Source organism: Myotis yumanensis, unplaced genomic scaffold, assembly GCF_028538775.1.
Source record: "Myotis yumanensis isolate MYYU_CA2020_CCGP unplaced genomic scaffold, mMyoYum1.0.hap1 SCAF_1, whole genome shotgun sequence".
NCBI lineage: Eukaryota > Metazoa > Chordata > Mammalia > Chiroptera > Vespertilionidae > Myotis > Myotis yumanensis.
Window position 1 is genome coordinate 50,966,847 of NW_027223752.1, and position 17,404 is coordinate 50,984,250.

The window sequence follows — 17,404 nt, forward strand, 5'->3', positions numbered from 1 at the left end:
TCTGAATTGGCTCTGCTTATATTCTGTCACCTGTGTCTCTCGTGTGTGTTTCACTGTCTGTGCGCGCTGTGGCCCCTCTTCCCTGTCCCTCTCCTATCCCTGCCTGTGTGTCGTCCTCATCCTCAGCACTCGCAGGCTTCTCTCTGCACCCGGAGTCTCAGACAGTGGAGGAGAACGGGACAGCTCGATTTGAGTGCCACATTGAAGGGCTGCCAGCTCCCAGCATTACTTGGGAGAAGGACCAGGTGACAGTGCCTGCGGAGCCTCGGTGAGTGCCCTGTAGGGGAGTGGAGAGTGGGGCCCAGTGGGCAGTCCAGGGAGGGCTCAGGGATTCTTAGAGTCAGGAAGCCTCCGTTTGCTGAAACTGACTTAGGAGCCAAACACTGCCTCACTCTCAGCTCATTTCTGGTCCCAAGGAGAAGTCAGGCAAGAAGTTTTTGCTCCCTGGGAGGAAACGCCCGCCCCCCCCCCCCCCCTCCCTAAGCTATGGAACTTGGGTAGGGAGTAGTGATTGAGTCCTTCAGAGCATCTCTAGTCCAACCACTTTGTTTATTGAGGACCCTCGGGACCAGAGAGGGGCTGTGGTTTATCCAAAGCCACGCCATGAATCTCTGGCAGAATGTTTATTTGTTCAAGGCCCCACGGCTGCTGGAAAGGTATTCTCTTTGCAAGGTTCTTCTGGGGTTTCTACCTCTCTTCCTCTCTCAGGCCCTCCAGTAGCATCTGATGAATGGGTTGTGGGGGTCCTTCCTGTTTCAACCTCCTCTCTCCCTATGAAGTCAATGGGCAGAGGGAGCCATGCCAGGGAAGCGTTTCTAAGGTGGAAAAAAAGCAGAGGCTAAACCCTCTCGTGGCCTCCTGGGTAGGCCCAGATGTACCTGCAGCGTGACCAGAAGGCATGAGGCTCATTCACATCTGAGCTGATCTCATAACTCGGTTGTCATCCCATAGATTCTCACATCCATGGAAATGTGGCTCCACAGGCCTTTCCCAGCCTCTGGCTACCTCTCTCTAGCTGTAGCTACCACCTCACCTTCTCCTGGTGGAGGTGGGGTTCCTTCGGCTCAGAAACACTGGTTTTCAGATCTCCCTGCCCTGGGACTAACCTGTCTTGAGTGTGTTGAGTTGTCCCAGCTCTTCCTACTTTTGCCCATGTCTAGGTAGGGGTGAAAGTGTAGGAGAAATTTCTAGGTAGAAAAGCCACAGGACACATCTCTGTAACAGTTGTGAAGGAGAAAGGAGGGAGAGAAGTCAAGATATAAGCCACCATGTTGACTTTGGTGATTGGTTAGTCCCATTGGTCCTCAGCAAGTCACTTCTCACTTAAGGGAGGGGGGTGGAGGGGATGAAAGAATTGGATTAGATCATGGTTTCCCAAAGTGTGTTCTTTGCAGAAAATTAGTCCCAAAAGAGACCTTTTTTTTGAGGGGGGCGGGGGGGGACGGGACTATTCTGTAGTCAAGGTCAGGAAACTGTCTATAAATCTCTCTCTTGGAATTGACAAGGCACTGAGAAGTCCTGTATAGAAAACCTGTTTAACTTGTTTAACCAGACACTTCCTAGGCTCATCTGCCCAGAGCCCCTCTTGCAGCATTCCATGAATGAGCATTCCTAGGGAGTGGACCATGGGAATACTGACATTTTAAGTTCCATGCCTTCCAAATGTGAGGCTGCTCACTGCTCTCTGGTGGTGCTTGCTGGGAGTTGGTGGGTTAGAACCAAGTGAGAGTCTACTCCTGGCAGCCGCCTCCCTCCTGAGAGAATGGGAGAGAGGAAAAACCACTCAGTTAACCCTTCATCCTTCGAGGTAGGTATTTCTTATTTTTCATATTATCCTTTTAGTGTATATTCCTAGAAAATGCATTTTCAAATTCATATAAATAAAAAAGAACAAAGATTACTCATCATCCTGTCACCCATAGAAAGCCACTGTTAGTTTTGATGTCTATCCTCTGGACTTTCCCCTGTATGTTTATACATATTCTCTTGAGAAATTGTACATACTGGTTTTTTCGTTTGGTCATTTTTTTTTTTTTAATTCCAGAGAGAAAGGGAGAGGGAGAGAGAGAGAAACATCAATGATTAGAGAGAATCATTGATCAGCAGCCTCCTGCATGCCTCATGCTGGGGACTGAGCCCATAACCCAGGCATATGCCCAGACAAGGAGTCGAACCATGACCCCCTGGCCCATAGGTCGATGCTCAACCACTGAGACATGCTGGCCGGGCTCAGTCATCTTTGTGTGTGTGTGTGTGTGTGTGTGTGTGTGTGTGTGTGTTTTCCATAAACAAATATGGGGTGATATTTCAACTTTTACTTTTTTTTACTTAACACATAATAAACATCCTTCTAGGTCTGTACATGTGGCTATGGCAGATATTATTATCCAAATTGTTAAATGAGGGAACTGAAGATCAGAGACAGAAATACCTTGGCCCAGGTCACACAGCTAATATCCAGAGTGTTGGGTGCCAGAGCATGGCATGGATGACACCCAAGCCTCTCGTGACTTGAGGGTTGTGGTGGGACAGCTGCAGTGTCTGAGGAACTTCCCCTGCAGGTGGGCTTAGAGATCGGGTGGTCCAGCTGTGGCTCAGAGCAGAGAAGTTCTTTCCCCAAAGTTTTTGAGCAAGCAGTGGGATTCAGACCTCGCCTCCCAGCAGCTAGTTCAGGCACCATTCCATAAGGCCACAGGCCTCTCCCAGGAGCCTGGAGCTGCCAGTTCCTGAGCTCTGGGAGTGGTTGCCCCCAAGTCCTCTGAAAAGTGATCCTCGTCTATAAATAAGCCAGGCTCACATGTCCTAGCACATTGTGTGGGGGAATAAAGAAATGTCTAAAACAGCAGCTCGATTATGCCCAAGGTATGTATTTTTACACATGCCCAGATATAGTACATGTACAAATATGCTATTCATAAACTCAGCCCAGTGGTTTGAAGGAGACCATATGCCTTGGTGTAGGGTGTGCACATGTGCAGTTAATAAACGCACTCTGTCAGGGTATATGTGCATATTTTTGAAACTGATGGTGAAGACTAGACCCTAAGGCAACTCCCTGGTACTTAAACTGATTTCTAATGATAGGGGATAATTTTTCTTCCATGGGAACCAGTCATCAATGAGAGTAATGTTTTCCAAAATCCAGGCATTCATAAACCTTCTTTATAATGTTGGCCGTCCCTGAACAATTTATACAATCACTTACTTAATACATTTCTTAGAATCAACTCTCTCTTTTGTAACTTAACACATACTAAAAAGAAGCATTATCTCACTGCAGTAAAATGGAAAACCAGCAATACTTACCATAAATAGAAGTGGCCATAAAAATAAATACATAAGCACTGGAATCAAAAAGTGTGTGTCTGGATCCATTTTTTTTTTCTTTTCTTCTTTTTTTTTTAATTTTAATTTTTTTTATTTTTTATTGCTTAAAGCATTACAAAGGGTATTACATATGTGTCCTTTTTTTCCCCCCGCCCTTGACAATACCCCGGCTTCCCCTACCCCTCAGTGCCTTATGTCCATTGGTTATGCTCATATGCATGCATACAAGTCCTTCGGTTGATCTCTTACCTGCCCCCCTCCCTCCTGCCCCCCAACCCTCCTCGGCCTTCCCGCTGCAGTTTGACAATCTATGTGAGGCAGCTCTGCCTCTGTATCTATTATTGTTCAAAAGTTAATAATGGTCTCTATTATCCATGAATGAGTGAGATCATGTGGTATTTTTCCTTCATTGACTGGCTTATTTCACTTAGCATAATGCTCTCCAGCTCCATCCATGCCGTTGCAAATTGTAAGAGTTCCTTCTTTTTTACAGCAGCATAGTATTCCATCGTGTAGATGTACCACAGTTTTCTAATCCATTCATCTACTGATGGGCACTTAGGCTGTTTCCAGATCTTAGCTATGGTGAATTGTGCTGCTATGAACATATGGGTGCATATATCCTTTCTGATTGGTGTTTCTGGTTTCTTGGGATATATTCCTAGAAGTGGGATCACAGGGTCAAATGGGAGTTCCATTTCCAGTTTTCTGAGGAAACTCCATACTGTCTTCCATAGTGGCTGCACCAGTCTGCATTCCCACCAGCAGTGCACAAGTGTTCCTTTTTCTCCACATCCTCTCCAGCACTTGTCGTTTGTTGATTTGTTGATGATGGCCATTCTGACAGGTGTGAGATGGTACCTCATTGTTGTTTTGATTTGCATCTCTCGGATGATTAGTGACTTTGAGCATGTTTTCATATGTCTCTTGGCTTTCTGAATGTCCTCTTTTGAAAGGTATCTATTTAGAGCCTTTGCCCATTTTTTGATTGGATTGTTTATCTTCTTTTTGTTAAGTTGTATGAGTTCCCTATAAATTTTGGAGATTAGGTCCTTATCAGATATGACGTTGGCAAATATGTTTTCCCACGCAGTGGGTTTTCTTGTTGTTTTGTTGATGGTTTCTTTTGCTGTGCAGAAGCTTTTTATTTTGATGTAGTCCCATTTGTTCATTTTCTCTTTAGTTTCAACTGCCCTAGGAGCTGGATCAGTGAAGAAATTGCTTCGGCATATGTCTGAGATTTTGTTGCCTTTGGATTCTTCTAGAATTTTTATGGTTTCCTGTCGTACATTTAAGTCCTTTATCCATTTTGAGTTTATTTTTGTGTATGGTGTAAATTGGTGGTCTAGTTTCATTTTCTTGCATATATCTGTCCAATTTTCCCAACACCATTTATTGAAGAGACTATCTTGGCTCCATTGTATGTTCTTGCCTCCTTTGTCAAATATTAATTGAGCATATTGATTCGGGCCGATTTCTGGGGTCTCTATTCTATTCCATTGATCTATATGTCTGTTCTTGTGTGTCTGGATCCATTTGAAGTCATTTTGTTACTGCCATTCACTCACACTTTAAAAACATGGCGCTAAGGGACTCAAATTCCATGGGCTCCTTCATCCAGCCTTCCGCCCTGGCCATCTCCAGTGTCCATTGAGTCTGTCAACATGGTGTGACCCTCAGCTAGTGTCCTTTACCCAGGGGCATCTTGTAGGGCTTAGGGCAGTGATGGCGAACCTATGACACGTGTGTCAGAGGTGACACTCGAACTCATTTTTTTGGTTGATTTTTCTTTGTTAAATGACATTTAAATATATAAAATAAATATCAAAAATATAAGTCTTTGTTTTACTATGGTTGCAAATATCAAAACATTTCTATATGTGACACGGCACCAGAGTAAAGTTAGGGTTTTTCAAAATGCTGACACGCCGAGCTCAAAAGGTTCGCCATCACTGGCTTAGGGTGAGGCTCTTTGGCCTCAGGAAACTCAGAGCAGCTGTGTCATTCCTTCTGTGTTCCTGAATCCCTGGGTCCAAGTGGCCTTTCGGGGGAGTAGGGCAGCAGGCTCAGTCTCAGGCTTGGAAAGAGAATTCCTCCCTTTTGGATAGAGGTTGCTTTTCATTCTATAAGTAGCTATTTTGTTTTATGTGACATTTGAATTAATTTTTAAATGATAAACTATGCTAACTTTAAGGGGGGGGGATCACCTACCACCTGAACACAGACAGCTATTACCATTTTTGAGTATTTCTTCCAGTCTTTTTAAATATGTGTACCATTTACACCATTGTAAAGATGTGTTTAGAGTTTGTGATTGGTAGATGTTTATGTCCACTATCTGATGTGAGCTCATAAGACGTTAAAAAGGTTAGGGTTGCCAAAACCGGTTTGGCTCAGTGGATAGAGCGTCGGCCTGCGGACTGAAAGGTCCCAGGTTCGATTCTGGTCAAGGGCATGTACCTGGGTTGTGGGCACATCCCCAGTAGGAGATGTGCAGGAGGCAGCTGATCGATGTTTCTAACTCTCTATCTCTCTCCCTTCCTCTCTGTAAAAAATCAATAAAATATATTTTAAAAATAAATAAATAAAAAGGTTAGGGTTGTGAAGTAGGCAAGACAGAAATTAGTTAACCCATTTTTCAGATGAGAAGCTGAGGCACAGATATGTGATGTCACTTGCTAAAATGTTGGAGCTAATTCTCTCCAATCTGCCACTGAGCCTGGAGTTACAGAACAAGGTGTACAAAACACATACTTTTTTCCATTTAAAATTTTTAAAGTTTTATATTTCCAAACTAATAAACATTCACTGTAATTTAAAGAAAAAAAGCACAACAAATAAGTCCCCAGTAATCCCACTTTCAGAGAAAACCTCCCTGAGTGATGGGAGCTTTCCCACCCTTGACTTTTTGTGTATATCCTAACGTCATTTATTTATGTTCCCAAAATAGAGTTGCCTCATAAACACTGTTTTGTGACTCCTTCCCCCACTAACCAATAGATCTTGGACCTCTCTCCAGGGACAGAGCTTCTAAAACCACATTTTAACCAAACAGAAAAGATTGTAGAGCAGGGGTGGAGGACCTTTTTTCTGTAGAGGGCCATTTGGATATTTATAACATCATTCGAGGGCCATACACAATTATCAACTTAAATATTAGCCTGCTAAATTTGGTCAAACATCTAATTAACTCACCCCCAATGCCTTGGCAGGGCCAGACCAAATGATTTCTTGGGCCTTATACGGCCCACGGGCCGGACGTTCCCCACCCCTGCTGTAGATGAACACTAACAGTGGTTCTATTTTGCTCTGTTGGCCATCACAACAGCACATCTGAGAAAAGGTATTCGTTCATTCACTCAGCACATCATTAAGGACATGTTACTTGTCAAATGAGGTATTAGCTCTCGGAGCATAATTTCCCTGGAAAGGCCAGGGAACCTTGGGGTTAAGAAGTGTGGGAAGCACGAAGGGTCTTGGAGGCCGAATGTATTAGGTGGAAGAAGCCTGGATGGGGATGGGAGTTTTGTTTCCCAGAAAAGTCCTGTTTGTCCTTCCCCACTTGGCCTTTCCCAACAAATGTCCTGTGGCTGCAGGCTGGGTCCAGCCCAACATTTTACTGCCAACCACACTTTGCCTCCTTGTCCCTTCTCCCGACTGCCCCAACACAGATGTGGGCAGCTGTTGGAGCTGAGGGAAGATGCCGGGGCATAGGTGGGTTGGCCTTTGGGGTGAAGGAGGGAGGATGCAGATTTCTGTTTTTTCTCTAGTCTTTGGGCCACAGTACATTTCCAGGCCCATGGCCAGAATTCTCTCCCAACACCCTTGAGTTAGTTCTCATCTCCTGTGTTTAGGTTTTCTTATACCCCGTTTCCCCACAAGCTAAGGGATCTTCACCAAGTGCACAGCTGCCCATTTCCTCTTTGACCTTGGCCCAGCCTATATCCAGGGGCCAGCACTGTTTGCTCTCTTGAGAAATTTGAACTCTCAGCCTCGAGCTGACCCTGCAGGGATCACAGTTGGAGGATTCAAGAGGACCCACTCATTCCCTGTTTGGGCCAGAGCCCACCACCCTGGCCTCCATGGACACATTTCCCTGCTTTGTCTGTCAAGCAAGGTCCTGGGCCTTCCTAGCCTGAGCCATGTTCCAACCCGCCCTGTTACCAAAGGGCAGAGAATACTACCCTCAGCCAGCCTGCTCCTCCTCAGTAATACTAGTATCCATGTTGACTGGGGCTTGCTGGGGTCCACATCCCTTCCATTGGCATTCTCAGCCACCTAAGGGCCGCTGAGACAGGCAGGTGGGAAGAACATAGGATTTGGTACCAGAAGACCTGGATTCAAGTTTTAATTCTGCTCCAGTTGTGAGGCTCTGCTCTCAAAGCCTTAGTTTTGTCACCAATAAAATGAAGGTTGTGATCCCCTCTATTTCTTGGGCTTGTTTTGAGGGTCAGATGAGATAGTGTGAATAAAAGAGACTTTACCAGAGAAGGAAGGAGGTAGAGAAGGTTGTATAATGAAAGTAAGTCCTCTCCCACTTTCAGCTCCCAGGATCCTAGGGCCCCTCCTCAGAGACAACCACCATCACCAGGGACACTCAGTGCCAGCATATAGTGCACATAGCCCCCCACACGCATTGTGGAAACTTCCTGTGTCGGCACACATGGAGCTGCCTCCTTTGTAGCAGCTGCCTAGCATTCCGTTGTATGAATGTACCCAAACCGATTTAGTCAGTCCCCACCCTACAGAGGGACACCGGATTGTTTCCAGTCTTTGGCTATTAAAGAGAACGCTGGAGTGAATATTGTTAAACATGCATTTTTGTGTCCATGTTGGAGAATATCTGTGGGAGAGAGTGCTGGAAGTGGTGCTGCTGGGTCAAAAGGCAGGTGCAGGTTTGAGTTTTAAGATATCACCAGCTTGCCCTTGAAAGGGTGTATGGATTGGCATGGCCACTGACAAGACAGGAGTGCCTTCCCCCCCTTCCTTCATCCAAGTAGGGTGTTACTGAACCTTTTGACCTTTGCATATCTGATAGGTGAAGATGGTATCTTCTAGTTCTAATTTGCATTTAAAAAATGATGAGTGAGGCTGGAAAAGGAGACACTGTAGGTCTTTCAGGTTGGAGTGGGGAGGCCCGCCTTGGGCACACCACCCTCCCTGTAGGGCTCCTGCCCACCTCACCGGTGCCCTCTTCCCCTTCCCAAGGCTCATCACTCTTCCCAACGGGGTTCTCCAGATCCTGGACGTTCAGGAGAGTGACGCAGGCTCCTACCGCTGCGTGGCCACCAACTCAGCCCACCAGCGCTTCAGCCAGGAGGCCCTGCTCAGGGTGGCCCGCCGAGGTAAGGGGCCCACCGCTGGGGGAAGCCAGGGTGTTTCTGGAGTCAGCTTGGAGGGGCCTCAGAGGTCCAAGCCCTGCCTTCAAAGAGGTGATGGGGTATCACTCCCATCAGACAGGAGAGGTGATGAAGCCCAGAGAAGCAGCGCCGCCCAGCAAGTCAGGGAGAGACCTGGGCTGGATTCCTGTGGAGACCCTGTGCTCCCTTGGGCTGGTTGGAGCATCTAGGGCTGGGGGCAGGTGGGGAGGTAAGGCATCTGAGGAAGGGTGTCAGTGCCCTGCAGCCCTGGTCCCTGTCCCTCTGGGAGCTCAGGGAACTGGGGGGTTACCCCTTGCTACTTGCTGTGCCCTGCATATCTAACTCCCCACCATCTGGTGTTTCTGTATTTTCCATTTCTTGGAAAAGCTCGTGTCCCAGGGTGATGCAAGGGGAAGGTCACAGGCTTTGGGGTCAGAAAGACCTGATTTGTGTCCTGGCCGCTTTACTCACCATCTGTGTGACCCTGGGCTGGTTATCAAATGTCCAGCCCTGGGAGGTTGTGAGAAGAGCTGAGCCGAGTGGAAAGTGCCTGGCACCTAGCAGGTGCCCCTCTGATCCTGCTTCAGGCCTCCCCCAAGGGCCTCTCATTTGCCTCCCTTTGCCAGGGTCATCTCCCCCGACTCCTGCCCTTCTGCACATCTCCTCCCATCCCCCAGTCCCTCCAATTCCACCCTCCTCCCTGGGGGCTTAGCTAGTGAGCTGCTCTGAGTCTGGTTTGCTCTCCCTCCAGTGCCTGGGGTCTCTGCCTCCATCTGCTGGACAAAGCAGGTGTTCACCATGCTGACCCAGGGGACAGTCACACTGAGAACTTGGCAGGAATCAGTGCTCAGGGAGCTGCCAAGCCAGCAGAAACTCGAGCCCACCCCATACCTTTGGCACCTGGGGACTGGAGACCCTTTAGAGAAGGGACTTGTCTAAGGTCACCCAGCAGGATGATGATGATAAATGTTGGGACTAGGAACTATGACTGTTGACTCCAAGTCTGCTCATGACCCTGACAGTCCTGGAGGGTGGGTTCAGTGTGGCAGGGAAGAATGGGGCGGTGTGCTGGAGACCAGGTTATTCCTCTCCTGGCTCCAAGAGAAAGAGGCCCCAGTCCCAGTTCTGCTTTCCCCATCTGTCAGATGGAACCCTGGCTGCCCCCTGCCCCACCTGCCTCGCCAGGGGCACCAGGGGAAGTACACATGTGAAGGCACCTAATGGGCCTAATGGTAAGACTGCCTGCTGCTCTGCCCTCTCTCCAGGGTCCCTGGCGTCTACCGGGGGGCAGGACGTGGTCATTGTGGCAGCTCCGGAGAACACCACCGTGGTGTCTGGACAGAGTGTGGTGATGGAATGTGTGGCCTCTGCTGACCCCACCCCTTTCGTGTCCTGGGTCCGACAGGGTAAGTGGAGGGAGGGAGCTGAAAGGGCAGGGGAGAGGAGGGATGTGGCATCTCATGTGTCCACAAGTCAGCTCTAAGGGTGACCACTTCATAGTCACAGCCTTTGGTGTGGCAGGAACTCCTCTCCCAGGGCCGGGTGTGGGTAGGGGACCTGGACAAACTTAATAATCAATCAGTGTAGCATGTTTCCTTTACAAGGCACTTTGAATGTGCCACTCACAAAGTCTTATTGAGACCTTACTTAATGTGGGCACCGGGCTAGCTTCTCCCCCTTATTTATTTCATTCCTCACAACCGGGTTGAGAGAGGGTGAGAGCTGGAGTGTGAGAGAGCTGGAGAGGTGCCACACAGCCGGCGAGTCGGGTTGGAACCAGGCCCCCACTGCTGCTCTGGTTAGTCACAAAGCTGCCTCTTGGTCCACCCAGTGTTCTCCACCTTTGTGTGCCTGGCTTCATGCTGGGCACAGTGAATAAAATACCCAGATGAGAGCCACAGGGGCCCTCTGCACTCACAGTCTGGGTGAGGGAGATAAGACGCAGCCATAAAAGAAGCTGCACAGTGTGACCATATCAGGCGGCAGGTGATAAGTGCCAGGTGGGACTGCGTTACCGGAGATGCTATCCGAGTAATGAGAGCGCTGGGCCAGCCCTCGCCTTGCAGGCTACTGAACACTCACACCTGCTCTCCCTCCAGAGCCCCAGAGAGCCCTTGGAGGAGAGTGTAAGAAGTAAGGCGAATGCCCTAACCGGTTTGGCTCAGTGGATAGAGCATCGGCCGGGGGACTGAAGAAGTAAGGCGAGCCCCCACATTCAGGGGTCCTGGTAGCACAGAAACCATACTCGGGAGCCAGGCAGCAAGGCAAACACCTTTCCTCCTGCAGGAGGGTGCGCTGCACAGGGTCTGGGAGCACAGGCACACTGAGTCAGGTCTGCTCGGCTTTTTAATTCTGACGCATGTGACCTGTCCCTCACTCTTGATTGGAGATCAGGCTCACAGTCTTTCGCGATTGGCTGATTCAAAGGAAGGGGTTGGCCTCTGCTGGGTCAAGAGGGCGGCCCCCAGGGGAGCGGCAAGTCATGTGGCCAACATGGTGGCTGCCAAGTCACGCAGCCCAAAATGAGGCTGTCTAAACTGTTCTTTGACAGAAAAGATGACTTGTTTATTCTCGCAAGAGGGAGGGCCAGGACTGCTGTTCCCAGTAGGAAGATGTGGAAGCTGAGGCAGGCGGGAAGCCAGGACCCAAACTGGAGAGCTAGTCCTTCTGCTATACCACTCCCTACAGTCATGAATGGAAGAAAACCCAGTATTATTTTTTTCCTAAATATATTTCTATTGATTTCAGAGAGAAGGGGAGAGGGAGAGAGAGATAGAAACACCAATGATGAGAGAGAATCATTGATCAGCTGCCTCCTGCACGCCCCACACTGGGGATCGAACCCACAACCTGGGCATGTGCCCTGACCGGGAATCGAACTGGGACCTCCTGGTTCATAGGTTGACACTCAACTGCTGAGCCACACCAGCTGGGCACCAGTATTATTTTTGTTTCCATTTGTCCATAAGAAGTGACTTGTCCCACGCTGATGGCAGAAGTAGTCTTAAACCTAGTCCTCTTTATCCTTTTTCCCTGGCTCAGCGTGTTACCCTACAACCATGGTCGGCAACCTGCGGCTCGCAAGCCACATGCAGCTCTTTGGCCCCTTGAGTGTGGCTCTTCCACAAAATATCACGTGCGGGTGCGCACGTACAGTGCGATTGAAACTTCGTGGCCCATGTGCAGAAGTCAGTATTTTGTGGAAGAGCCGGTATTTTGTGGAAGAGCCACACTCAAGGGGCCAAAGAGCCGCATGTGGCTCGAGAGCCGTGGTTTGCCAAGCCGCGGTTTGCTGACCACTGCCCTACACTACATCCTTTTTATAAGTTTGTATCTCAGTCAAGAGTACATAATGAATACACAAAGTTTAAGGAAAAATAATGAGCCCAACAACTATGTACCTCTCCCATTGATCTGATGAGATAGAACAGTGCCAGAATCTTTGCACCTCCCTTACCTGCATGGCCTCATTGGACTTGTGACACTTGCCGAGTTAGGGGGATCCCAGGGCCGGCAGGGACCTCATGCTATTACTGGGGTAAGCCTGTGATGTTGCCCAGAAGTTCAAATATCAATGTTTCTCAAATACTGACCATGCGCCAGAATAACCCCAGGAACTTGTTAAAACTGCAGACTCCTTCCCTTCACACCTAGAGAGTTGTAACCCAGGAATCAAGTGCCCTAGGTCTTTGCTACTGAAAGTGTGGTCTTTGGATCTACCACCTGTGCCTAGTTAGAAATGCAGAATCTGGTCCTGCCCTAGGCCTCTGCATATTAGGGTCCCCTGCAATTCCATCATTCATGTGTAACAACAAGGGTTTGAGGATTGCTGCTCCAGAGGATCCTGACACCTGTAGTTTTGGGAACTGACTTGGAGAAACTCAGCTAATAACACTGCTGGACAGAGGCTGGAAAGAGAAAGACCCAAAAGGACTTCATTCCTGAGCCTGGGCACAGTTACTTTTCCACTAAGTCAGGGAAGGGACTTTTGTTTTATTTTCTTCTTATTGCAAACATTATATGTGTTCACTGTAGAAAACTGGCGAAAAGCAGAAAGAGAAAACATCTCACCATTCAGAGATAAAAACTGTTAACATATGGGTGTATTTTCTTCCAGATTTTTTTTTTCTATGCACATGTACATTTCCTCCTGAAATTGAGAGCATGTTGAATTTACAGTTCCAAGCCCTATTTTCATTCAACAGCATCTCATTAGCATTTCCCCATCTTTAAAACTTTTTCAAAAAATAATTATGACAATACTAGAGGCCCAATGCATGGATTCATGCACCAGTGGGGTCCCTCAGCCTGGCCAGTGATTAGGGCTGATCAGGGCCAGCTGGCCGGGGGTGGCGAGGGGGGGCGCCGAGGGCGGGGAGAGGTACCACAGGAGGTTGGCTGGCCGTGGGAGGTTGGCTGTGGGAGCGCACTGACCACCAGGGAGCAGCTCCTGCATTGAGCATCTGCCCCCTGGTGGTCAGTTCACATCATAGCAACCAGTTGACTGGTCAATCAGTCATTCAGTCACTTAGGCTTTTATATATAGAGAGTCCCGGTGCATGGGATTCGTGCACTGGTGCTGGGCGTGGCCTGTGGGGATCGGCCCGCTGTGGGAGTGCCGCTCATCCCACTCAGCTGAGTGGCTGTGAACCTGCCCTCTGAGCAGCTGCTCCCCACTCATCCCAGTCAGCCCAGTGGCGCTCCCGCAGCTCAATGCAGGAGCTGCCCCCTGGTGGTCAATGTGCATCACAGCAACTGGTCGACTTGTCGTTCTGGTCTTTCCCCGTTCAGTCACTGGGCTTTTATTATATAGGATAATGTTCCATTATTTGAATATAGCTGTAATGCAATTTTCCAGTTCCTACTGTTAAAATTTTAAGTCCTTTTCAGTTGTCCACTATTACAGTTAACACTACAGTGACCAGCCCTTCACATCTCCCCAGGACAGGTGCCCATAAGTGAAATCCCTGGCTTCTAGGTTAAGGTGGAGCCCCTGGATAGCCCTATCAGCATTTACTCTTTCTCCAGCATTGCAACTTATTGTCTTTAAACACATTCCCAATATGAAAATGAACATCTGTATTTTGATGTGCATTTCTTTGATTATGTGAAGTTGAAAGCTCTTTTTTATGTGTTTCTTGGCCACTTGTGTTTTTTCCATTCAGGATGTGTCCTTGTAAGAAATCAAGTTTAACAACAATGGTAATAGTCATTGACAAGTGTACTGAGCACCTGTTATGTGCCCGCACTGTGCCAGGGTTCTCACAAACCTTATTCATCCCACCCCCTAGCAGTCCTTCCAGCGAGGGACTACCTCCTTATTTTACAGAGGGAGACACTAAGATTCAAAGACCGTCACTAGGTTAGCGAGTAGGAGAACTGAGATTCCAACCAGGCACTGTTATGGTCTCATAACCCGGGTGTAGAGGGGCCCCCGAGGTCCGGGGAGTGGATGGAGGGGCAGTCCTCACCTACCCCTTCAGCGCTCTCCCTTCTCCCCCAGACGGGAAGCCCATCTCCACGGACGTCATCGTCCTGGGCCGCACCAACCTGCTGATCGCCAGCGCGCACCCCCGGCACTCGGGCGTCTATGTCTGCCGCGCCAACAAGCCCCGCACGCGCGACTTCGCCGCCGCCGCCGCCGAGCTCCGCGTGCTCGGTGAGGCGGGGTGAAGCTGGGGGAGCGGGTGTGCGGGGAGACAGATGGGGCAGGTAGCTGGGACCCAGGGAAGAATAGGAAGGGGGAAGGGAGCAACTGGGCGTTTTGGAGAATTGGGAGACATGCTGCCAGAGAGGTAGGGCTGGGGGAGGGGCTGGTGGGGAAGAGAGCTTCGTAAAGTGGGGGGAGGTGGAGACTTGGAGGGGACAGACTAGATCATTGGAGGAGGGGAGGTGGTAGGAGGAGACTGGAGGATGGAGTGGGAAGAGCTGAGTCCGGGAAAGAAGGAGAGGGGTGATTAGGCTTGGGTGATGGGAGGGTGGGGAGGGGTGGTCTGGGTGAGGCTTAGGCAGTGGGGGAGGGAGACAGGCTCCTGGGAGAGCTAGTGGAACTCTGAGTGGCGCTGAGAAAAGGGGAGTGAGGTTGCTCAGAACGGGGATGACCGTGGAGAGGGGTAAACCTGGCAGGTGTGGGAGACCCTGGTAGGGGAGGAGGAGTTGATGAAAGAGGAGGTGGGGCTAGCTAGACCCAGGAGGAGAGGAGGCGAGGCGGGACTGGGGTAAATGGGGAGAAGAGGTAGAGCTGCGTTGCACTAGTATTTGGGGGAAGGGTGAAGCAGGGAGAGGTTAGAGAGGTTGGAGGGGACCCGGGGGCCAGTTGGAGTATTTGGGGGAGGGCGCAGAGCCCCTAGTGGCCGGAGCGCGCGGTCAGCGTGCTCCTCCTCGCCCCCAGCCGCCCCTGCCATCTCGCAGGCGCCCGAGGCGCTGTCTCGGACGCGGGCCAGCACCGCGCGCTTCGTGTGTCGCGCGTCCGGGGAGCCGCGGCCCGCGCTGCGCTGGCTGCACGACGGGGTGCCGCTGCGGCCCAACGGGCGCGTCAAGGTGCAGGGCGGCGGCAGCAGCCTGGTCATCACGCAGATCGGCCTGCAGGACGCCGGCTACTACCAGTGCGTGGCCGAGAACGGCGCGGGCACAGCGTGCGCCGCCGCGCCGCTGGCGGTAGTTGTGCGCGAGGGGCTGCCCAGCGCTCCCACGCGGGTCACGGCCACTCCGCTGAGCAGCTCCGCCGTGCTGGTGGCCTGGGAGCGGCCCGAGCTGCACAGCGAGCAGATCATTGGCTTCTCCCTCCACTACCAGAAAGCTCGCGGTACGTCTGCGGGGCTGGGGGGTGAAGAGGGGGGGACACACCCCAGTAGAGGCCCAAGCTAGAGCGTTGAGAGCAGGGACAAGTTGGATGACTGAGGGGTTGCCTGCCCACGTTCTTTGGGGCTAGGATGGGAGGGGGCGGGAGCCCACAGCAGACACCCGTGTGGATATGGGTTAGGCCTGGTGCTGGAGCGGTCCGTGTGTGTGGCATGTTACTCCTGAGTCACAGTATATGGGAGAGAAGGGACAGGATCTTCTCCTCCCAGGGAAATGACTGGGGTTCCTGGAGTCAGCTGGGAAATGCAGCAGGGGTCACTTCAATTGGAGGCCAGAAAGAACTTCCTAACCAGTGGGGGATTAATGCAGTGGCCCTAGAAGCCAGGGGAGTTTATAATCTACAGTGCAGATTATCTGGGACGATTTAACTACAAATAGGCTATTCCAGGGACTGGGACAATCTGAAGGATCCTTCGATAGCCTCCCGCAGGTGGGCCCTGTGACAGTCCCTTTGTCCCCCGTGTCACCACCCCAGGCATGGACAATGTGGAATACCAGTTTGCAGTGAACAATGACACAACAGAGCTACAGGTGCGGGACCTGGAACCCAACACGGATTATGAGTTCTACGTAGTGGCCTACTCTCAGCTGGGCGCCAGCCGCACCTCCACCCCAGCGCTGGTCCACACACTGGATGATGGTAGGGCCTCTGTGCCTGCAGTGGGCACCTTGGGGTCCAGAGAACTCCCTGGGGATGGTAGCTTGGCCTCTTTACTAGTGAGTGCCCAGACCCTTACCTGCCATGTGTCATCTCTTGTACCCTGCAAGGGTGGGCAAGGGTTCTATTTCCCAATTTACAGTTGGGGAAACTGAGGCCCAGAAAATGAGAGTGACTTGCCCAGGGTCAGTAGGACAACTGGGACTTGAGATCTCAGCTTGTGATTCTCTATATCATGTGGCCCTTGACCCCCACATACCATCCAGCCAGGCAGGGACCAGTGACTTTGACCCACTGAATGTGGGAGATGGTGCCCCAAACCTTTTTCAGGGTGGGAGGGATGTCCCCTCCTCTCCAGCTTGGGGCTCCCCTGAGAGGCTCCCTTTCCTCCCTCAGATCCTGGTCCTGGGCCTACTTCTGACTTGCCGTGTGACCTGGGCAAGTCTCTGACCGCTCCTGGGCCTCACCTTCCCGTCGGTGGAACAGAGCTCATGCTGATGTTCTTCTGTCTCAGTCCCCAGTGCAGCGCCCCAGCTCTCCCTGTCCAGCCCCAACCCCTCGGACATCAGGGTGGCGTGGCTGCCCCTGCCTCCCAGCCTGAGCAATGGGCAGGTGGTGAAGTACAAGATAGAGTACAGTTTGGGAAAGGAAGGTGAGTAGAGGTAGGGTACGGGGTCACCTGGCTGGGAATTGTGTGTCTGTGAAAAGTTGATCAGAGCCTCGGAGGACCTGAGCAGAGTGGCCTGGAGTCTGAGGAAATTAGACAGCACGGGGGAGTAGGGAAACGTGAACCCAGAAAAGAGGAGTGTGGGCTAGGGGTGGAGGTGGCAGGAATGGAAAGAGGGCTAGCTTAAGGCAGAGGGAGGCCTGGGTTCTGGCCCCACCTCCTCTACAGCTGCAGTGTGTCATCCTGCTGAACCCCTGGCTTAGTTTCCTTATCTTTGAAATGGGGCAGGTGGCCTAGGCCAGTGGTCGGCAAACTCATTAGTCAACAGAGCCAAATATCAACAGTACAACGACTGAAATTTCTTTTGAGAGACAAATTTTTTAAACTTAAACTATATAGGTAGGTACATTGTTATTGACTTAATTAGGGTACTCCTAAGGCTTAGGAAGAGCCACACTCAAGGGGCCAAAAAGCCGCATGTGGCTCTCGAGCTGCAGTTCGCCGACCACCGGCCTAGGCGATCCTTGGGGA

At 50.6% G+C, this 17,404-nt stretch overlaps 1 protein-coding gene across 1 annotated transcript in view; it reads left to right on the forward strand.

The window, feature by feature from the left end:
- IGDCC4 (immunoglobulin superfamily DCC subclass member 4) overlaps positions 1-17,404 on the forward strand; it is a 41,689-nt gene that overhangs the window by 11,395 nt on the left and 12,890 nt on the right. The window contains exons 3-9 of the mRNA XM_070403172.1: positions 127-268; positions 8,536-8,672; positions 9,953-10,093; positions 14,191-14,346; positions 15,079-15,492; positions 16,024-16,188; positions 16,721-16,858. Coding sequence (XP_070259273.1) covers positions 127-268; positions 8,536-8,672; positions 9,953-10,093; positions 14,191-14,346; positions 15,079-15,492; positions 16,024-16,188; positions 16,721-16,858 — 1,293 coding nt within the window. The remainder of the gene's footprint in view (positions 1-126; positions 269-8,535; positions 8,673-9,952; positions 10,094-14,190; positions 14,347-15,078; positions 15,493-16,023; positions 16,189-16,720; positions 16,859-17,404) is intronic.